Source organism: Cicer arietinum, chromosome 1 (assembly GCF_000331145.2).
Source record: "Cicer arietinum cultivar CDC Frontier isolate Library 1 chromosome 1, Cicar.CDCFrontier_v2.0, whole genome shotgun sequence".
NCBI classification, from domain to species: Eukaryota; Viridiplantae; Streptophyta; class Magnoliopsida; order Fabales; family Fabaceae; genus Cicer; species Cicer arietinum.
Genome location: NC_021160.2, coordinates 39216062 through 39237062, shown reverse-complemented (window position 1 = coordinate 39237062; position 21001 = coordinate 39216062). Strand labels below are relative to the sequence as shown.

The window sequence follows — 21001 nt, the reverse complement described above, 5'->3', positions numbered from 1 at the left end:
ATTTTCAAAATAATAACACTTATTAAGGTTCAAATAAGCCCAAAAGTCAAAATCAAAGATCCCTATATTTATGTAGAACCAATTGTTGTATATCAAATATGTAGATTGAATTTTGACTTTAATCACATTCTACTCATTTATATATTGAATCTTATACACATTTTATAGAAGAAGTTTACTTCTATGATAAAATTTTAAAGAAAAAGTTTAACTTTTTTTTATTCAACTTACACTATTTCTAGTATATGAGACAATTCTTCTTCCAATATTTGATCAAACCACATTCGAAGTAACATTTTCTTTTGTAATCCTTTTTGCCATCTTAAATGCAAGAATGCATAGCTTTAAATTATTTTTCGATGTGCTACTCACTTTAAGTAGGTTTCAAGTCCTTTATTATATAGACCATTAACATAGTCTTCCATTTGTGACTATAGCCATTCAACAACTCTTATTGAACTAAGTAAACCGTCAACACTTGACCAATATGAATTTCAATTTATCTTGGTTCTCAATGTACCAAATAATATGAAATACATAGGATCATGATATGAATGATTGCATCATACACTTTCATTATATTACAAGTGTTGTTCATCTAACTAATCCAAGAGTTACATGTGATGTAATTGAAAATGAGTTTTCTATCAAAATAGTCAAGTTTTGGGTGAATCAACTCAACTGTCTCAAAATAAGGTGAAATACGAATCTAGATCTCACTAGAAGATTTTCAACTTGTTTTAGTCTTCATAATTTTTTTTGTCAAGTTCGAATCCCTACAAATTTAGAAATTGTTGTTTTTAGTTCTTGTTGTTAGCTTATGTGACCACGTGACATGATTTTATTAGGTGACATATGACGCCAAAGACTAAAAACGTCAATTTATAATTTTACAAGGATTGAAATCAAACAAAAAATACTTACAAAAACTAAAATTAAAAAACAATATAATTGCATAAACTAAACCCATATTTTTTTATTAAATATATATAAACTAAAACAAAAATTAAAAATGATACTTTTCAATATCATACATCAAAGAATGAATAACAAAAAAAAATGTGGGTACACTTTTTGGAAAGAAAAAAAAAACTATATTTAAACCTTAACTAAAAACCCACAAAAATAGTCGCTTTTTTCTGTTCTTTTCTGACTTTCTTAGCACATATGATAAACGTGTGGGACCCAGCAATTTTATTCTTTCGTCTCTATTTCTCCTTTTCTTTCTCTTCACTATTTCGTTCCCTTCTAAATCACTCAAACCAAACACACCCACACCACAACCTGTAGAAACGAGTAGAAGCTACTGCCGTTTCACCTGTGAAGGCTTCATCACTTTGTCACTGGTAAACCTATCTAACCCACAAACCCATTCACTTTCAATTTTTTATTTTTTTTCTCTGATTTCATTTGATGGGTGCAATAACATAGTCCCTTACAAGGTGTTTGTCGAAATGCCTCAACGAGGCTCATTATTGGATTGTAAATTTATCTTATACCACCCATTTTATTATAAATGGTATTGTTTTAACTTTCTGTTAGATCACCAATATATCTTAAATTTTGCTTTATTAACTCCCATTTTGTTAGTTAGAATGGTGGGACTTTTATTAGATATATTTGGTCAAAAATCAAGATAGTTTTGGGTTATGGTTTTTGGGTTTGTTGTATTTTTATTTTGGGTCACTATTTTATGATTTAGATTGTTGAAGTTTGTAATGAGCTTCTATGCTTGTTGAGTGTTTAGAATTTACCTTTATATATGAGAGAGCATGTGGGGTATTATAGCATTAAAGCTGTTAAGCATCCTTTTCTTGTAGTTTTGTTTTTCTTAATTGATTGTGGATGTTACCTTCATTGACGAGCATATGTATCTCTTGAAGTGTTAATTGCTCAATTTTGAAAGTAAGAATTAAGGGGCTTAGTCGATTAGAAGATTTGGTGAAGATGTGTGATGTTCAATTGTGTCTAACTTCAATTCTGTTTATAATTGAGCTTCTTAAGTGATACTTGTTGACATATTTAGGATAAGAAAATAAAGGGTTTTTTTGGTTGTTGAGGTAACCAAATGATGATAAGTTTCTATATTTTATTTTTGCATATTGCAAGTAGATTTTAAACTGTCAGCAGAACCAAGATCACTTGGCTTGTTATTTGATTGGTTTTGAGTTTCATTGTGAACACTCAGCTTTGAAGGTATCCATTTTTATGTATACATTTTGAGCATTTTCTTGTTTATGCAGAATAACAAGCCTAATTGGTTGATTTTTTTTAAGTTTTGAAGAATATTGGGAAGTGTTGTTCATACAATATGAATCCTAGAATTTGAAATTTGATAGCATTTTATCATATTTTACGATTGCAAGTTGCATACAGGACATGCATTCCAAATCCCTAGTTCCGTGTGGACTGTAAAAGTTTGAAGAAAAAAAATTGGAAAAATGGGCCTATGGGCCACCTTAGCCCTCCAGCATGTGTTTTGGGGTCAAGAATAGTGGGCTTGCAACATTGATAGCTCTACCTCTAAGCAAGACATTTCTTTTTATCATATAAATACTCACCCTAATTGTGCTAGGAGCTGAGTCAGTGAGTGTCTCTCTTTCTTGTTCTTCAGAGTTTCGTCACAAGGAAAGAAGGAGAGAATGAACAAAGGTGGACCAGGTGGTGGTGGGCCGACCGCGGCAGCAGCGGCAGCTGCAGCCCAGAAGCAGAAGACGTTATTGCAGCGAGTGGATGGTGATATTGCTAACATTGTCGACAATTTTAGCCACCTCGTCAATGTGGCCAGGGTATGTATATATCTTCACTGTCCTTTCAATTATCTCCTACTAAGAATTCCATCTTTCAATTATTTTTGCTATTTTCATTTTCTGTAATTGCCATTTTAATTGTGTCTTCAAGTAGAAGCACATATGATTATTGGTATATAATTCTTCCAGAATTTATTTAATATGGAATTTTTCGTTTTTCTTAGTACAATTTTGATTCCCATCTTGATACCATATGGATTTTACTGATTTGATAAATCATAAGTGCTGATCCATGTACTGTGGAATTGGATCCTGCCTACTGGTGTTGATGATATCCAACTATTCTGAAATTTCATTGCAGTGTCAGCTATTGGATTTGGGAATTTTGTTTTTAACCCAAACCCAATGATGTTTTTTTGAACAGTGCACATTTGCATCTTGCCTAATGATTTGTCTTATAGAATTAATTATGCTGAAAACAGCAAATAAAATTTGTTTGTTCACTTTTCTCTTATCCATTGAGGCTGAAACAATGAAAAGAAGCAGCTAAAGACACAACAAAAAACATCATGTTGAAGAGTAATCCATGCAATAATAATCTATCTGAAAATAACTTGGTAGATGCCATCTGTATTAAAGATATGCTACAATTTAACATTTTGAGATGTTTCCCGCTGGCTTACACAATATAGTAGAAGGTTGGGATGGAGTTTAAAGATTAAGATAAACATGGTCTATTTACTTTTGAGAATGAAAATGTCGGATTTAATCATTGAGTTGGCATTATCTTGGAAAAAGAAAATAGTGTTTGTTTCATCAACATTGTCAACTTTGTGATACATAAATTGCCCTGAGTGTATCAATGGAAAAGAGTCAAGAGTTGTTTGTCATCATCTCTTATATTTTGTTCAGGGATTCAACATATATAAACATGCATATCTTTAACTTTTTGGTTATAACATATTAACATCCTGTCCTTAGTTTCAGAAACTCCAAGAAAATGATATATGTAGTCTCTGCTAATTGACTAGCTCTTTCTTCTTGTCAAACACGAATAATTGTTTGGATTTCCTGACATGCTAAATGTTTGTGCATAATGTTGTTTGTGCATAATGTTCGGTTGTTACTTCTTAACTTCATACAAGCTTGCACACTTTTGCAGGTAAATGATCCTCCTGTTAGAAATTCACAGGAAGCTTTTATGATGGAGATGCGTGCTGCTAGGATGGTAAGAATACAGCTCTGTTATTCTTATGCTTCTCTGCTAGTATCTTGCACAGACATTATGTTTTTTATGCATCAAAGTTCTCAGTGTTACTGTGGGTTTTATTTGTCGTATTCCTCCATTATAAATTTATAATTCCTTTCCTCCCCCTGTGAACCAAACAAAACAGGAAGAGTTCATTTCCCTCTCTTCTCCTCCTGCCCCTCTCCAACAACATAGAATGTATAGTTAAAATCCTGCCCTCCACATCACGTTTGTCTGAGTGGAATTGGACTCGAACTCCTTAACCAAGGTCTTGAGTTCAAGTCTTGTGGACTGAAAATTGTAATTTGGAGGGGCAACTGCACTAAAAGTGGTAAGCCAGGTTCTCTGATGGAGATTAATCATCAGCAAAGTTTGTGGATACTTAACACTAATACCACAGCTACCAAAAGATTCCCCCATGCTTTCTATTAAAATAACTCCTGTTTTTCTTTCCGTCAAACCAAATAGACTCTTAGGGTTATTGAGTTAATTTTCTTTTTGCTCATATTTTGATATACACACAGGTTCAAGGAGCTGATTCTCTACTTAAATTGGTGTCGGAGCTGAAGCAGACTGCAATATTCTCAGGATTTGCTTCCCTTAATGACCATGTAGAACAAAGAAAGGTTGAGTTTAACCAACTGGCAGAAAAATCGGACCGCACATTATCTAGGATTGGAGAGGACGCTGCAGCTAGCCTGAAAGAACTTGAATCCCATTATTCATCTTCTGCACAGAAGACTAATCAAAATATGGATCCGTAGTTGAGAATCCACATCAATGCTTTGCTTTCACCTGTCACTTAATGTATGATATCTTTAGTATAAAAATAGACTGTATTGTTTTTCCGAAAGTGAGTCTTGGCACAACGGTTAGGGTTGTATGACTAGGAGGTTGTAGGTTCTAAGTTGTGGAATAATGGAATCAATCTCTTGCAAATTTAAGACAAGGTTGTCTACAATAGATCTGCAATGAGATTGACCCTTTTATGGATCTACAATTTTGTTGTTTGGACTTCTTTATCTCTTTTATTAGGAATGGTTATGACTTAACTCATTATTAGGAATTGTTATCCCATTATAGAGAAAATAGAAAGCAACATAGCCTTGCATATTATAAATGCATGGAATATTAGACGTAGTTGTGCCATATGGAAGAATGTAGAATTAAATGAGAAGCACGCAATCATTTAACGTGTGATTTTTCTCCGTCATCTCATTTTGTCTTCATCTTTGTCATTTGGTAGTTTTGTTGTCAATTAATGTTCCAATGTCATTGTTACTGCCACCTTAATTCTTCAACCATTTCTGCGACACTATCTACTGTTGGAGACACTATTGTTGCTTGGCATCAGGTGTGGTTTTTGTTGTCTAATATTACTCTCTTGTTGGGTTTTGGAATTGACAATATAGTGAAATGGGGAATTTCAAGTGTTTTAAAACTTTCCAAGGATCTATGCATTAACCATACATAATGTTTAGAGAGTTGCCTCTCATGAGAATGCAATTATAGGATACCTGTATTGTTAATGTAACGCCCTCTAAAGCAGTGCTTGCTTACTATTTGCTGTAACCAAGGAATAAAACTAACAAAAACGTAAGTAGTTTGGAGAAATTCTTGTGTATTTTCTCCTTTGGTCTTTACTCATTTATCTTTTATAGAGATTTGTTAATGATATTGAAACCATGATATTGATCGGCACAAGACCATGGTTAGACCCATTACCGGTTGGTCCATTTAGGAGTGGAGGGTAGGGGAGATGAAGACTTTGGAAAGAGGGAGGAGAGCCAAAAAGAGAGAAATTTTCAATTTTATTTAAGTGTGTTTGTAAAGAGAAGGGAATACATATAACCAATATATTATTTATTTTTAAGATTATTACAAAGAGAACCAAATGATTTTAAGAATTTATCTAAGTCCTAAAAAATCATCTTTGGTATATTATTAAATGAGAGACATAAATTAAAACCGTGTGTTTAAACTACACAATAAAATTGATTTTATATTTATATAGGTTTAAGGCAATAAATACAAAAATAAATATAAGAGATGTTATCCCTATATGATATGATGATAAATACATAGATCATAATATATTTCAACATTCCCCCTTAAACTGAAGCATATACACTACAAGAAAAACAATATTTTGTGGCCGAATAAAACCCTCACAAATTAGTGACCGAAAAAGCTCTCACAAATACAAAAATTGAAATTGGTCTTTATTTGTGGCTGAAAAAGCCCTCACAAATTCTTAAACATTTAACTGGATTTTGTGGTTGCCTAAGCCCTCACAAAATCACAACGTTGTGATTTTGTGAGGGCTTAGGCAGCCACAAAATCTAGTTAAATTTTTAAGAATTTTGTGAGGGCTTTTTCAGCCACAAAATATAAATTTTGTGAGGGGCAAGACCGCCACAAAAGACTGAAGTGACATGTCCATTTGTGGCTGCATAGGCCGCCACAAAAGCAAGTGAACGTTACTGTTTATGGCTACAAAGGTCGCCACAAAGGACAAAAATTGACGTTGGAATTTCTGGCCGCCCAGGCCGCCACAAAGGTTAAGACCGTTAAATTTTGTGGCAGCAAAGGCCGCCACAAACAACAATAGTACCGTTGGCAGTTCTGGCCGCCCAGGCTGCCACAAATGTCTAATATCCGTTGGTCATTGTGGCTGCTTTGGCCGCCACAAAGGATCAAGCATATCCTATATATATTACTCCACTCCTCTTTCATTTTTTCACTTCTAACTTCTCTCTAAAACCTCCCTCTAACTATTCTCTCTACAAAAAATATTCATCAAGTTTGATTCAATTTTGGTAAGTTTATATTATATTATATATGTAGTTTTTTAATTTTATTTTTTGATTTGATTTAAGTAATTAATATTATTGAATTTTTTTTTTTACAGTGGTTGTTAATTACTTCGAAGACTTGTAAGCTCCGTAAGTAAAAGCTTCAAGTCAGACGCTACTCGGCATCAAGTTAGTGTGTGTGTGTGTGTGTGTGTGTGTGTGTGTGTTTGTTGTTGGTGGAACAAAACGGAAAGAGCTGAAGACGCCTGACGGTTATTGTTCTAATTTGGCAAGATGTGCTGATGTGGAAAATGGGAGGATGCATCGGATGAAAAGTCATGATTGTCATATATTTTTAGAGTGTTTACTTCCTATTGCCTTTAGTGCTTTACCGACACATGTATTGAACCCACTTATTGAAGTGAGTCAATATTTCAAGAATTTGTGTTCTTCAACACTCATTGATAAAGATCTCATCAAGATGGAAAATGACATTCCGATCATTCTATGTAAGTTGGAGAAAGTATTTCCTCCTGGGTTTTTTGATTCCATGGAGCATCTCTCAGTGCATCTTGCAAGTGAAGCTAGGCTTGGTGGACCAGTTCAGTATAGATGGATGTATCCATTTGAAAGGTGATATATATATACATATACTTGATTTTCAATATATACTTCAACTTATATATACATGGAGCTTATTGTACATCTCTTTGTATATTATAGGTTTCATGGGTATTCAAAACGGTCGGTGAAAAACAAAGCTAGAGTTGAGGGCTCAATTTGTTCATCTTACCTACACCGTGAAACAACACACTTTTGTTCTTATTATTTCAACAACAAAACATTGTTACCAGTTAACGAAAGAAACGCTACTGATAGTGTTATACGTCATCCACATGCTTTAACAGTTTTTTGCTTGTCTGGTCATCATGCTGGTAGGGATTTTCAGATTTTCTAGCCAAACGACAAAGTATTTAATGCGGCACATGTTCACGTTTTGATTAACTGCACTGAAGTTAAACCATACATTTAGTACGTTTCAAATTCCTCTTCTTATTAATTATATTTAATTATATGATTAAATTGATATTCACCATATATATGGTCATCGATCAGGTCATTTTTAACTACGGGACAATCATCTGATGATATACATTCAAATTTCCCATTATGGTTTCAACAACAAGTGCATCTCGAAGAACAAACTCCTATCAACATCCACTTAAGGCACTTATCTATGGGCCCGAGTAGAAGTTTCAAAGAATGGCACACCTATTACGTCAATGGATACAAATTTCACACTAAATCTTGGACTGAAGGAAAAGAAACAATTAATAGTGGAGTTTGTATGAAAAGTGTCTCTGATAGTGGTGTAGTAGAAGATTTCTATGGCATAATTGAGCATATTTACGAAATTGACTACACGTTCCTAGATTATGCGATAAAAAATGGTGTTGTTTTACTGTAAGTGGTTTGATACATCTAGCAGAGGAACTAAAATAAATTTGATATCCAATACTGTAGACACTCGTATGAGCAAAAAATATCCACAGTTTGATCCATTTGCACTGACCCATAATGTAAGACAAGTGTATTATGTTCCTTATACATCAACTGTCAGAAGCAAACAAGGTTGGTGTGTTGCAATCAAAACAAGACCAACGAGTGGCATAGAAGAAGTTGAAGCAGGTCAACATGAAGAAGTTGCATTTCAAATGGATGAAATGTCAAATTTGGATCATGTGATTGGATATGAGACTATTAGTCAACTTTGTCATGAGTCACACATTGGAGAAGAAGTTGATGAACAAGAAATAGATGAATTAGAGAATGATGAAGGCAATGACTTAATTCACTCATCAAATGACGACGACGACGAAGACGAAGACAATTAATTAATTACGCATTATATATATATATATATATATATATATATATATATATATATATAGACATGGCTTTAGTGTCGGGAGTAGGAGGATCAGGAGGTTCGGATGGATCAGGAGGAACAGGAATGATGGCAATACGAGGAATATCCAAAACATCACGTGGTAAGAAAAAAGTTGCTAAACCACGTGTTGCTAATGACCCATCTCTCATGCTGATGCCGACCATTGGTACTAGTGGTGGAGTTATTCCTCTATATCCGGAGTCCCAGTAGAGCCTTATACCTTAGACGAAATAATAGATCCCGGATGTGTTGATTGCTACAACCGCATTGTCATTATTCCAGAAGGAGATGGGTATGTAAACTATGATTGATTAAATATTTCATTATTATTGCAATGTTACATTATTAATTTTATTAATTTATTTTATATTTAATTTGCATATAAACTTTGAAGATATTTTCCTTTTAAATCATCTGCAAAGGCAATTGCTGAAGCTATACAAGAGAAATATAAAAAACCATGGTTGTCTTGGGTGAGATAAAAGAGGATAAGACACTTCAATTTAGCGAAGTTGATCAATTTTTACATTGTTTCAAAGTAAGTCATTAGATTAATATATTTAATTACTAATTATATATACATTTGATTAATTTATTGAATTACTAATTATATTTTTAATATTTTTTTAAATTTAAACAAACAACAAACTAAATGTACTTGGAAAAGAGAGTGTGATGCCGCAGTTTTGGCTTCATTTGACCATCGCTTTTCAAAGCGTCTCTCATCTATGTTGGCTTACGCACGTAATAAGGGGGAGGAAAAACGGCCTAATTGGATTGGTGAAAATGTTTGGACTGCTTTGTGGAGGAAATGGAACACAGATGCTTACAAACAGAAGAGAGAAAAAGCAAAGACTAATAGAGCATCTGAGAGGGGTACCAGTACTCATAAGGGAGGTTCCATGTCTGCTGGAGAAATTAAATATTATATGGTAATTTATTATTATTTATAATATATATCTATTAATTTATATTCAATTAATCATCACATTTCACCAACTTATAAACTTGACATTAATTTAATATTTTAGGAAAAGCAACTTGGAAGGGAGGTCACTCAGGCTGAGATACATCGCTATCTTCATGTTAATCCTGAAACAAATGAGTATACTGATGAATTATCAAAAATAATTTAGGTAATTATTATATATTAATTAGATCTATAAATTATTATATATTAATTATTAACTATTTTTATTTTTTATTTTTTTATTTTTAATATAGGAACAACTTCAGCAAATCATGAAAGAATGGGATGATCATCAAGCTACTCTTCCTCCTGCTCTGCGAGCTGGTCCAGTGTTGCGGAAACAATATGAGACCGCAAGTTTTATGCACATCAGTGGTGGCAAGTACAAAGGGCGTGTGCTGGGTGCTGGTAGTTTATCATCAGCCTTTGTGAAAGGTCCAACTGGCTATATTCAGACTGAGACGTCTTCTTCTTATGCTAGTACGGATCGATCTCATCGTCCGTCGATAGATAATGATCTTGACCAGTTAAAGAAGCAATGGGCAAGTGAGCAAGAAGAAAAGACACAACAGCTGATACAAGCCGCAATTGATAAATTGAATGAGGAGTGGAAACAAAAGTTTCAGTGCTGGGTGCTGGTAGTTTATCATCAGCCTTTGTGAAAGGTCCAACTGGCTATATTCAGACTGAGACGTCTTCTTCTTATGCTAGTACGGATCGATCTCATCGTCCGTCGATATATAATCTTGACCAGTTAAAGAAGCAATGGGAAAGTGAGCAAGAAGAAAAGACACAACAGCTGATACAAGCCGCAATTGATAAATTGAATGAGGAATGGAAAACAAAAGTTTCAAGAGCAGCAGCAGTTTCAACAGCAACAGCAATTTCAACAACAACAATTTTCATTTCCTCATGTGTTTCATCAGCAGTTCCTGCCTCGGCCTCAATACTTGCATCAACAACCACTATTCCAGCAGCTACAAAATTACTCTCAATACTCCCAGCAGCAGCAACCGCCTCTAAATTTCCAACAGCAACACCAGGATCCTCCGAACTCTGTCTTCCAGCAACAGCAGTAGCCACCAATGTTTCAGCAACAACAATATTTTCATAATTATCAGTATGTGTTGTCCTCTTCACATCAACTTCCTCAACCTCAACCAGATCATCAAACTGCATACCGACCAACTATGCCAACAGCTGGGTTGATCAGACTAGATTTAAATCAACCTCAATCAGCTAGGGCTCCTCCTTCGACTAGTGGTGGTGCCATTGAAGATGAAATTCAATTTCAAACTATGATGTCTCCTCCAACACAAATTAATAATACTTTTGAGGGACTTCTTTCGTCGGGTAACATTGCAGGAAATAATGATGGTGGGAGTGGAGCTGATCAGAGGAATTATTATGAGGATTGATGTCATTTGAATAATTTCATAATTTATTTTTGGGTTGTATGAACACATATTAATTATGTTGTCTTAGTTAATTATTGTGTGTTTAATTTTGGGTTTGTAAGACATTATTTATAAATTTTGGGTTTGTAAGACATTATTTGTTAATTTTGGAATGCATGTTTTATTTGATTTTGTGGTAATTACTTTAATTATTATTAATATTATATTTTTATATATAATATTTATTTTAATTTTAATATTTAATTTTAATTTTAATTTTAATTTTATTTTTATTTTTATTTTAATTTTAATTTTATTTTAATTTAATTTTAATTTAAATTTTGTTTTATTTGTAATTTAAATTCATCTTTAATTATAATTATAATTTAAATATTTTATTTTAAATTTAATTTTTAATTATATTCAGATTAGTTTATTATATATTAAATTTAATTTATAATGATATTATATTTTAAATTTAATTTAAATTTAAATTTAATTATAATTTTAATTTAAATTTTAAATTTATATTTATATTAATTTATTATATATAATATTATAATACAATATTAATGTTAAATTTGAAAAATTAATTTTTTAATATACGTAATATTTTGTGGCGGCCTAAGCCCTCACAAAATATTTATTTTTTAATCTGGATGGTACTTTGTGGCGGCCTAAACCCTCACAAAGGAGGGATTTTGTGGCAGCCTAGGCCCTCACAAAGGCTGAATTTTTTAAAATCAGTCTGTCCTTTGTGGCGGCATGTGCCCTAACAAATGCAAGTTTTTGTGGCTGCAAAGGCCCTCACAAAGGCAGCCTTTTGTGGTTGCAAAGGCCCTCACAAATGGCAACGTGTTTTACAAACTTTGTGGCTGCAAAAGCCCTCACAAAAGTTTGTGACCAGCTTATTTGTGGCTGCTATTTGCCCTTTGTGAGGGCTTTTGGCCCTCACAAATTCCTTCTTTTCTTGTAGTGATAGATCATATGCATCCAGCTTGTTACAAATATAATTGATTTGAAGACCTCTCAAGGATTTAGTGAAGACATTTGTCAATTGATCATTTGAATTAACAAAATTAGTAGTGATTTTGCTTGATTCAATCTTTTCTTTTGCAAAGTGACAATCTATCTCAATATGTTTGGTCATTGTGAAAAATTGATTATCACAAATTAATGTCATTTATGTTGCCTCTTCAAATTGACTATTTGAGTAAATGTTTCAACCAAATAACTCACAAGTCACTAATGTCATGATCCTTAATTCAGCTTCAATAGTGGATTTTGCAACTACACCATGTTTCTTACAATTCCATGATATTAAATTTCCTCCAACAAGTACACAACAAAAGTGGATCAACTATCAATATGCGAGCTTGGCAACTTGCTTAATTGACATTTAAATAACCAAATATTTGAGTGTATCATGTGTTCTCATGAATTAGACATTTTCCTAAAGCATTAATGTATCTCAAGATATCAACATTCTAATGTTCTCGACAAGGAGAGCTTAAGAATTGGTTTACCACACTAAATGCAAATGAAATATTTGGATGGATGATTGTAAGGTAATTTAATTTACCACTCAATCTTCTATATCTCCCTAAATTTGAAAGTGACTACCATTTATTATGTAGAACTTTGACATTTGGATCAATAGGAGTATCAACTGGCTTGACACTCAATAAATTTGTCTCTTTAAGGATATCCATCGCATACCTCTTTACTAAGTCATCATTGGATTGGGCTACCTCAATACCCAAGAACTAACGAAGCTTGCAAAAAATCTTTAGTCTGAAACTGATGAGATAGTTGTTGTATAAACTGAAGTATGTCATGCTAATCACTACCATAGATGACAATATCATATATGTAGACAATCAAGTAAATGAACCCTTGGACTGAGTGGAAATAAAATATAGAATGATTGGTTTCGCTTTGAGTCATACCAGGTTGTTGTACAATTGTGATGAGTCTATCAAACCAAGCTTAAGGAGACTATTTAGAATTATGTTAGAGGACTCCCCCCTCCATGCTGCAATCCACGTGGTTTCTCTTTAAGATCACTATGCAAAAAATTAAAGTCAAGTTGGTGCATAGGCTAAGGATGAATGATTGCAATAAAGAGGAGTATGACAAAGGCCATCTTAGCAACAAATGAGAAAATATCACTGTAATTGAGAAAAAATATTGAGCATAACAACTTACCACCAAACCAACATTAAAATTGTCAACCTTACAATGAGAACCAACTTTCACCGTATAAAGCTCATGGCCATCTACTAAAGAATTCCCAAAGGATAAAGGAAGATTTCTCAAGTATCATTGTTTTGAAGTGCACACATCTAGTCAATCATTACTTGGCTCCACTTTGGATGGAATAATGTTTCGCTAGAGATTTAGGAATAGAAACTAAAGAAAAGGGAGACAAGAAAGTGTAATCCAAAGAAGAAAGACAATGATAACTCAAAACAATGTAATGAGGGGATAAGTTACGAGTAAGATGTATACCTTTAAGAATAGCAATGGGAAGATCAAAGGTCGGATCCGATAAATGAGGTGACATCGAAGGAACGTCTAGAATGGCCTCAGTATCATGAATAGAAGTCGAGACATGTACATTAGATGGTGGGTGCCGAAAGCAATATGTCTAAAGAAGTTATACAGTAGGAGAGTCCAAGTGGGACAACGAGAGGGGTCACTAGAAGTGTCTCAAGGGGGTATATGTAATAGGCTCTAGTGGTAAATGAGCTGGTGAAACATATTTTGGTGGGTCCATAGAAATAACTACAAATATAGGGTCAAGAAACTACTCGTAGTACGTGACATGCTCAAAAAATGTGATATGAGCTTATATGAGATATCGTCAAAGAGTAGAAGAACAACAACAATAATTTTTTGGGATTGATGGTAATCAAGAAAGACACATTTTAGTGATTGAACCGAAAGTTTGTCAAGACCAGAAGTGAGAATATGAATAAAATATGTGGACCAAAAGACACGAGGAGAAAGTGAGTGAAGAAGGGTGTGAAGAAAGAGGACTTGGTGAGAAACTTTTTTATCAAGGAGAGATGAAGACATGAGATTTATGAGATAACACGTTGTCATGATAACATTCCCCCAAATAAGATGGTACATTACCGTGAATAAGAAAAGTACAAGTGGTTTCAATAAGGTGTCAATTCGGTTATACCATTTTGTTGAAATGTATGAGCACAAGATGTTTGGTAAAGAACGTTGTTAGAAACCATAAAATTTATTGATAGACAAATATTCATGAACATTATCACATTGCAAAGTGCGAATGAACACACTAAATTAAGTTTTAATTTCCTTATAAAATATATTGTTCAAAAATAGAGAATATTTCAAATCCATTTTTCACTCACAATAACTACGTACACCGGAAGAAAAAAAAAACATTGATAAATGCAACAAAATATTTAGACTCAAAAATAAAATTAGTATAAAATGAACCCTAAACATTGCAGTGAACTAAAAAAAAGAGGACCAAACTTAATTGTTTGGTATGTCATTGAAATATTTAGACTAAAAAATATAATATAAAATGAATCCTAAACATCGAAATGAACTAAAAATAAAAAATGACAACTTATTCATTTAGCATGTGATTGAAATATGTCAAGTTAATGTCTTCTATTAAAAAATTATATTGTTTTATTAAATGACATCAATTTTGACGGAGCTAAATTTTTTTAAAATATCATCATAACTTATATTTATATATTAAATTAATAAAATTTTATCATTAGACTTCTAAGTACATATAAATTAAACTTATAATGCAAACAAAAAATACATAAAAAATAATGACTTGTATACATGATATAGGTCTAAGCTATGGTGGTGACAACATAACATGATGTTGTCAATTTAAGGACACATTAGGAGTAGGCAGATATGAGAGGGAGACAATTAAACCTCCATTTCCATTTCAAAGAGAATATGACGCCTATCCATTCTTTTTTCATATCTGTGACCATTTCCTCTTTTCTCTCTCTCTCTCTCACTCTCAAAATTATCCATCATGCTAATCTGTAAATCACTCTATACTTAATAAAAACAAATTAATTTTCATATAGTTTTTATTTACAATTTTCTATATATAAATATTTTGATTTTCCTAATTGTGGTTATGGGGCTATCTTCTACCTCTTGTTCCACAATTTCCTCTCACACAAGATATCATCATCTCTCCAGTGTTTTTTTGTTGATAGGTTGTGTTCCAATTAACAACCAGCTCATTTTCAATATCCACATGTCATTTCTTTCCTAATTCAAACAACCCTTTTTTTCTTTTTCATCCTATACATAATTTCTCTCTCTTTTTTTTACTTGAAAAGAAATTTAATTTGTTATATTCATTCACCATGCACCTCAAGCATTATTGTTATTAGCTCTTACATTACATAGCCTCAAGAGTTATCAGGATTAATTAATGCAATTTCTAACTTTCAGGTTTGTTTGCTGTATACATTTTCTTGTCACATCAATCTTCAACATATATCTAATATATAAATTGTTAACATATCATTTTTATATATACCAATAATGATTTGGTGTATCTCTCCATGTTTTTGTTTTCTTTATTTTTGTTTTTATTAATAAATTTCTTTGTGTTGCAAATGATTGGTAGAGCCTAAGGTGACAACATAATTAATATTTTTTCTCTATACTTTTACATGTCAAAATATTTGCTTAAAAAAATTTGATTTGTAATAACCATACTTGAATTCTGACTTTGTCTACATTAGATTCCATAACGTGGAAACCATGAATTTAGTTTTTGGTTCTTTATGCTCTTGACTTTTATATCATGGCATCATGCATGTTCAACAATAAGGCCTAATTTTCTCTATTAATTTGTACATATTTTTTCACAAGAAGAAATTAAATTACATTTTGTATAAGTTTATTGATACAATTGTTGTTTCACATTAAGAGACACAAAGCAAGATGTTAGTAATTTTAGCTTCTTATAATAAATATATATGATTCTTTTTGAATCATGCTAAAATCATGAAATCATCATTCTCATGTTGTTTTGCACAAACAATTCATCTCTTCATCATAACCAATTTTTTTTTTTCTTCCAGAAATTGTCTTAAGGAGTGTCATTGTGTTGCACATTCATTGTGTCAAAGCCTGTCAAAATGCCTGATTTACCAGAGGTAAGAGTTTCATCATTGTTAGTCACTCTACACATGCATAATTGCTTATCATAATCAAACACAATAAATTCATGTTTTCTTAAGGAAAAAAAAATGATAATAAATAATTCTTTTGGAATGAGTTTCTTCAAATTATTCATTTTTTTATCAGCAAAATGTTATGTTACTATTTTCTCTTTCACCGCAGTTTGAACTCTGGTACTTGGACTCGTCCTGGTCCTGGTGCAAATGTCATGATTGTGAAAATTTGATCAAAACTTTTGTTTCATCATAAATGCAGATGAATCACAAAATAACAGAAGAACCTCTTGAGAGACATCATAATGTTCACAGTTATCCAAATTCAGGAAACAATTCACCAACTCATCCAAAAAATGTGAATCCAGAAGAAAAATATGCATGCACATTGGAAGATTCAGCAAGTGAAGAAAAATTTGCAAAAAAAAATAAACCACAGAAACTAAATCCACCAAACAAAAACATTTCTGATTACAATACTTCAAGACAAAGTCCAAGAACAAGGATGCCTTCAAATTCTGAACCTGCAACTCCATCACCAGGATTACCAACAGGAGTTTCAAAGGGTATGCCTACTCATACAAAGGCGAACAATCACGGCACAGGAAGCGGAACAAGCTCACGCAGCGACAGTTTAGAGAGCACAAGTTGTTCACACATTAGGCCACATACTGGTGGTGATGTAAGGTGGGATGCAATTAACATGGTTTCCAAAGCTGGTCCTCTTAATCTAAGCCATTTTAGGCTTCTTAAGCGTATCGGTTACGGAGACATTGGAAGTGTGTACCTTGTGGAACTTAAAGGAACTGATGCTCATTTTGCTATGAAAGTAATGGATAAGGCTGCTCTTATAAGTAGAAACAAGCTTCTTAGATCACAGACAGAAAGGGAGATTCTTGGACTTCTTGATCACCCTTTTTTGCCTACTTTGTATTCTTACTTTGAAACTGATAAGTTTTACTGTCTTGTAATGGAGTACTGTAGTGGTGGCGATCTTCATTCGCTTCGACAGAAACAGCCGAATAAGTGTTTCACTGAAGAAGCTGCAAGGTTAGTTGAATCTGTTTGTTGCATTTTCTCTTCTGTTCTTCCATTTTTCTGCATATACTTCACAAGACATTTAGAAGTCACTGTAACTTCATATAAGTTGATGATGATCTATTAAGTTTGTCCTCATATTGCATGACTGAATTGATTTTAACAACCTGTGATTAACTTCATATAAGTGAATAGTCAATTTAGTACTTAAAATTAGGCTTTACGCAACCTGGTCCAAAATATTAACGAATTTGCAAAATTATCTATAAAATTGAATATCCTCAATTGCATTAGTTTTTGAGTCGGTCAATTTAGTTCTTTTGAGTCCCTTAACTAGATGGCTTGGTGTTCGATACATAACCGATGCATATAGAAAAACACATGTTGGGAGAAGTCAATCTCTTAAATAGATTTAGCTACCTTGAGGGATTAGTCTATGTAGTTCCATGTAGATAATACCTTGGTTTATCCAAAAAATGTGATCTCAAGTAAACTAATATGATTGAATATTTCATTTTCATGGATCAATTTAGAGTTATATCAATTTCAAGAACTAAATTGTCTTACTTGACAATTTCAAAGACTAAGTTGATTGATTCGAATACATTCGAACTTTTTCCATTTACAAATGATTTGTTTTGTTTTGTTTTGTTTTTAACTTTCACCACTGGCATGACTTCTGTTAGCCATTTGATTTAACCTTTATGAACACAGTTTGTAGATCAAGAATCTTACATTCAAATCTGTTGTGATAGGTTCTATGCTTCAGAGGTTTTGTTAGCTCTTGAGTACCTGCACATGCTTGGCATTGTATACAGAGACTTAAAGCCAGAGAATCTTTTAGTTAGGGACGAAGGACATATCATGCTCTCGGATTTCGATTTATCGCTTCGCTGCTCCGTCAGTCCTACACTTGTCAAGTCATCCTCTACAAATGTAGGAAACAGCGGAAACGGTAGTGATTCTGGAGGTGTGTTTAATGATGACCAAGCAGTTGGAACTGCTCAGACATCATCAAGCTTTTTCCCTCGCATTTTGCCTTCGAAGAAGAATCGAAAGGCAAAATCAGACTTTGGCCTATTGGTTAACGGAAACCGCCTTCCAGAACTAATGGCAGAACCAACAAATGTGAGATCAATGTCATTTGTAGGAACACATGAGTATCTAGCTCCTGAAATAGTCAAAGGAGAAGGACATGGTAGTGCAGTAGATTGGTGGACTTTTGGAATCTTCTTGTATGAATTGTTACATGGAGCAACACCTTTTAAAGGTGCAGGATACAAAGCAACACTTTTCAATGTTGTTGGACAGCCACTGAGGTTTCCAGATAGTCCTCAAATTAGTACCGTGGCGCGCGATCTTATTAGAGGATTGCTTGTGAAAGAACCTCAGAAGAGAATTGCTTATAAAAGAGGTGCAACCGAAATAAAACAACATCCATTTTTTGAAGGAGTGAATTGGGCTCTAGTTAGAAGTGCATCACCACCACATATACCAGATGTCATAGACTTTTCAAAGTATGCTAAAAAAGAGACAGCACCACCACCAGTTGATAAGAAGATAGCAGATGTTGCTGCTAGTGATACAAAAAGCAAAAATGCTACTGATTCTTATGTAGATTTTGAGTATTTTTAGCAGAAAAATGCATATACTTGTTTTAGCAAAATTTATTGTACAAAAGTGTCACTTCCTCCTTGAAGGCATATCAGAGAACTAATGATCATTGTTAACACATACATGTAAATTCATTCAAAAAATTATTTTCCTTCTAAAGTATGTTTTCAGTGTCTTTAATATTGTTCTAAGCAGTATCTTTTTTTTTTTCTGAATATTTGTTATATACTTTTGACACACAAAATGAATGTTATTTTATGAGTATAAGCAATACTCTTTACTCTTTCACAAGAAAAAATTCAAATTTTAATCAACCAACAGAAATACAGAGAAATGAGCTATTACACAAGGATGAAAAAGTTAATGAAGATCATGTGGCATATGAAGAAAATCAGTACAACAATCTCATTTGTCCTTTAGGTGTCACCTCAGTGTAAGAGTTTCCCATAGTAATTGTAATTTCAAATGTCAAAATTCAAATCTCATATGAGACAGTTGTAAGATTGATCATTAATATTACCATTATTAATAATAATTTTTTCTTCCCTAATATTTAATAAACAATATTGGTAATGGGCATAGTACTCAATATTAACTTTCTATTCTTGAAAACAATCTCATTCCTTATCAAACCATAAAGACCACACTGCAACATGTCAAATGGGCATAGTACTCAAATAGGACCAAGGTAATCAAAATTGATTCGGACATTGACTAATATATGAAGAGATTCAAGGTTTAAAAATTCGACCGGAGTTGAACCATGGTGCGACCGGTAGTATTTAACATAAATTTTATACTCAAATATGTAATTTTAATATTTTTAAATAGTGTAAATATACATTTTTATTTAAATATAATACATCTTTATGAGTGAAATATTAATATTTTCTTGTTGCAATATTTAATGTTTGATTTTGTCTCTCTTTTTTGTTAAATGTTATAGATATACTTATCTATTATATATATTTAAAACAGACCCCGAATGTCACCTCACCCACTTCATTTTATTTCATCCACCTATACAAATATTTCTCACATCAGCTTTTAGCTGATGTGGACCTCTTCTCCTTTCTCCCCTCTCAATCATGTTCTCAATGTCTAATCTCCTTCAATCCTCCTCTCAATAATAATATTATTTCATAAATTTATAAATTATAAAATTATTTTACAATTATTTATAATAAATTTATAATTTATAAATTATTTTACAATTTGATAATAATTTATAATTTATATTATTATCAAATTATTTTATATGTTATTTTATAATAAATTTATAAATTATTTTATAATATTATTAGTCATTTACCAATGGTAATAATTTATAATAAATTTATAAATTATAAAATTATTTTACAATTATTTATAATAAATTTATAATTTATAAATTACTTTACAATTTGATAATAATTTATAATTTATATTATTATCAAATTATTTTATAAGTTATTTTATAATAAATTTATAAATTATTTTATAATATTATTAGTCATTTACCAATGGTAATAATTTATAATAAATTTATAAATTATAAAATTATTTTACAATTATTTATAATAAATTTATAATTTATAAATTACTTTACAATTTGATAATAATTTATAATTTATATTATTATCAAATTATTTTATAAGTTATTTTATAATAAATTTATAAATTATTTTATAATATTATTAGTCATTTACCAATGGTAATAATTTATAATAAATTTATAAATTATAAAATTATTTTACAATTATTTATAATAAATTTATAATTTATAAATTATTTTACAATTTGATAATAATTTATAATTTATATTATTATCAAATTATTTTATAAGTTATTTTATAATAAATTTATAAATTATTTTATAATATTATTAGTCATTTACCAATGGTAATAATTTATAATAAATTTATAAATTATAAAATTATTTTAAAATTATTTATAATAAATTTATAATTTATAAATTATTTTACAATTTGATAATAATTTATAATTTATATTATTATCAAATTATTTTATAAGTTATTTTATAATAA

General features: G+C 31.7%; 2 protein-coding genes across 5 annotated transcripts; both read left to right on the top strand.

Moving 5' to 3' along the window:
• Positions 1–1186: 1186 nt before the first annotated feature.
• On the top strand, positions 1187–5212 carry LOC101499624 (mediator of RNA polymerase II transcription subunit 22a). 2 transcript variants are annotated; one of them, XM_004488547.4, is made up of 4 exons: positions 1187–1346; positions 2615–2789; positions 3913–3978; positions 4524–5212. In XM_004488547.4, exons 2-4 carry the CDS (start codon positions 2643–2645, stop codon positions 4761–4763), a joined length of 453 nt encoding a protein of 150 aa, XP_004488604.1. In that variant the 5' UTR covers positions 1187–1346; positions 2615–2642; the 3' UTR covers positions 4764–5212. The 2 variants fall into 2 exon arrangements, with proteins under 2 accessions (XP_004488604.1, XP_027190373.1); XM_027334572.2 differs by lacking the exon at positions 1187–1346 and adding an exon at positions 1365–1519.
• A 9800-nt stretch (positions 5213–15012) lies between these two features.
• On the top strand, positions 15013–19096 carry LOC101499310 (serine/threonine-protein kinase RHS3). Of its 3 annotated transcripts, none has more exons than XM_073368069.1 (4): positions 15013–15350; positions 16230–16304; positions 16585–17372; positions 18116–19096. In XM_073368069.1, the coding sequence occupies exons 2-4, from the start codon at positions 16287–16289 to the stop codon at positions 18993–18995; spliced, it is 1686 nt and encodes a 561-aa protein (XP_073224170.1). In that variant the 5' UTR covers positions 15013–15350; positions 16230–16286; the 3' UTR covers positions 18996–19096. The 3 variants fall into 3 exon arrangements, with proteins under 3 accessions (XP_073224170.1, XP_004488602.1, XP_073224168.1); XM_004488545.4 differs by having other exon boundaries at positions 15013–15591; XM_073368067.1 differs by lacking the exon at positions 15013–15350 and adding an exon at positions 15646–16091.
• The last annotated feature ends 1905 nt before the right edge of the window (positions 19097–21001 follow it).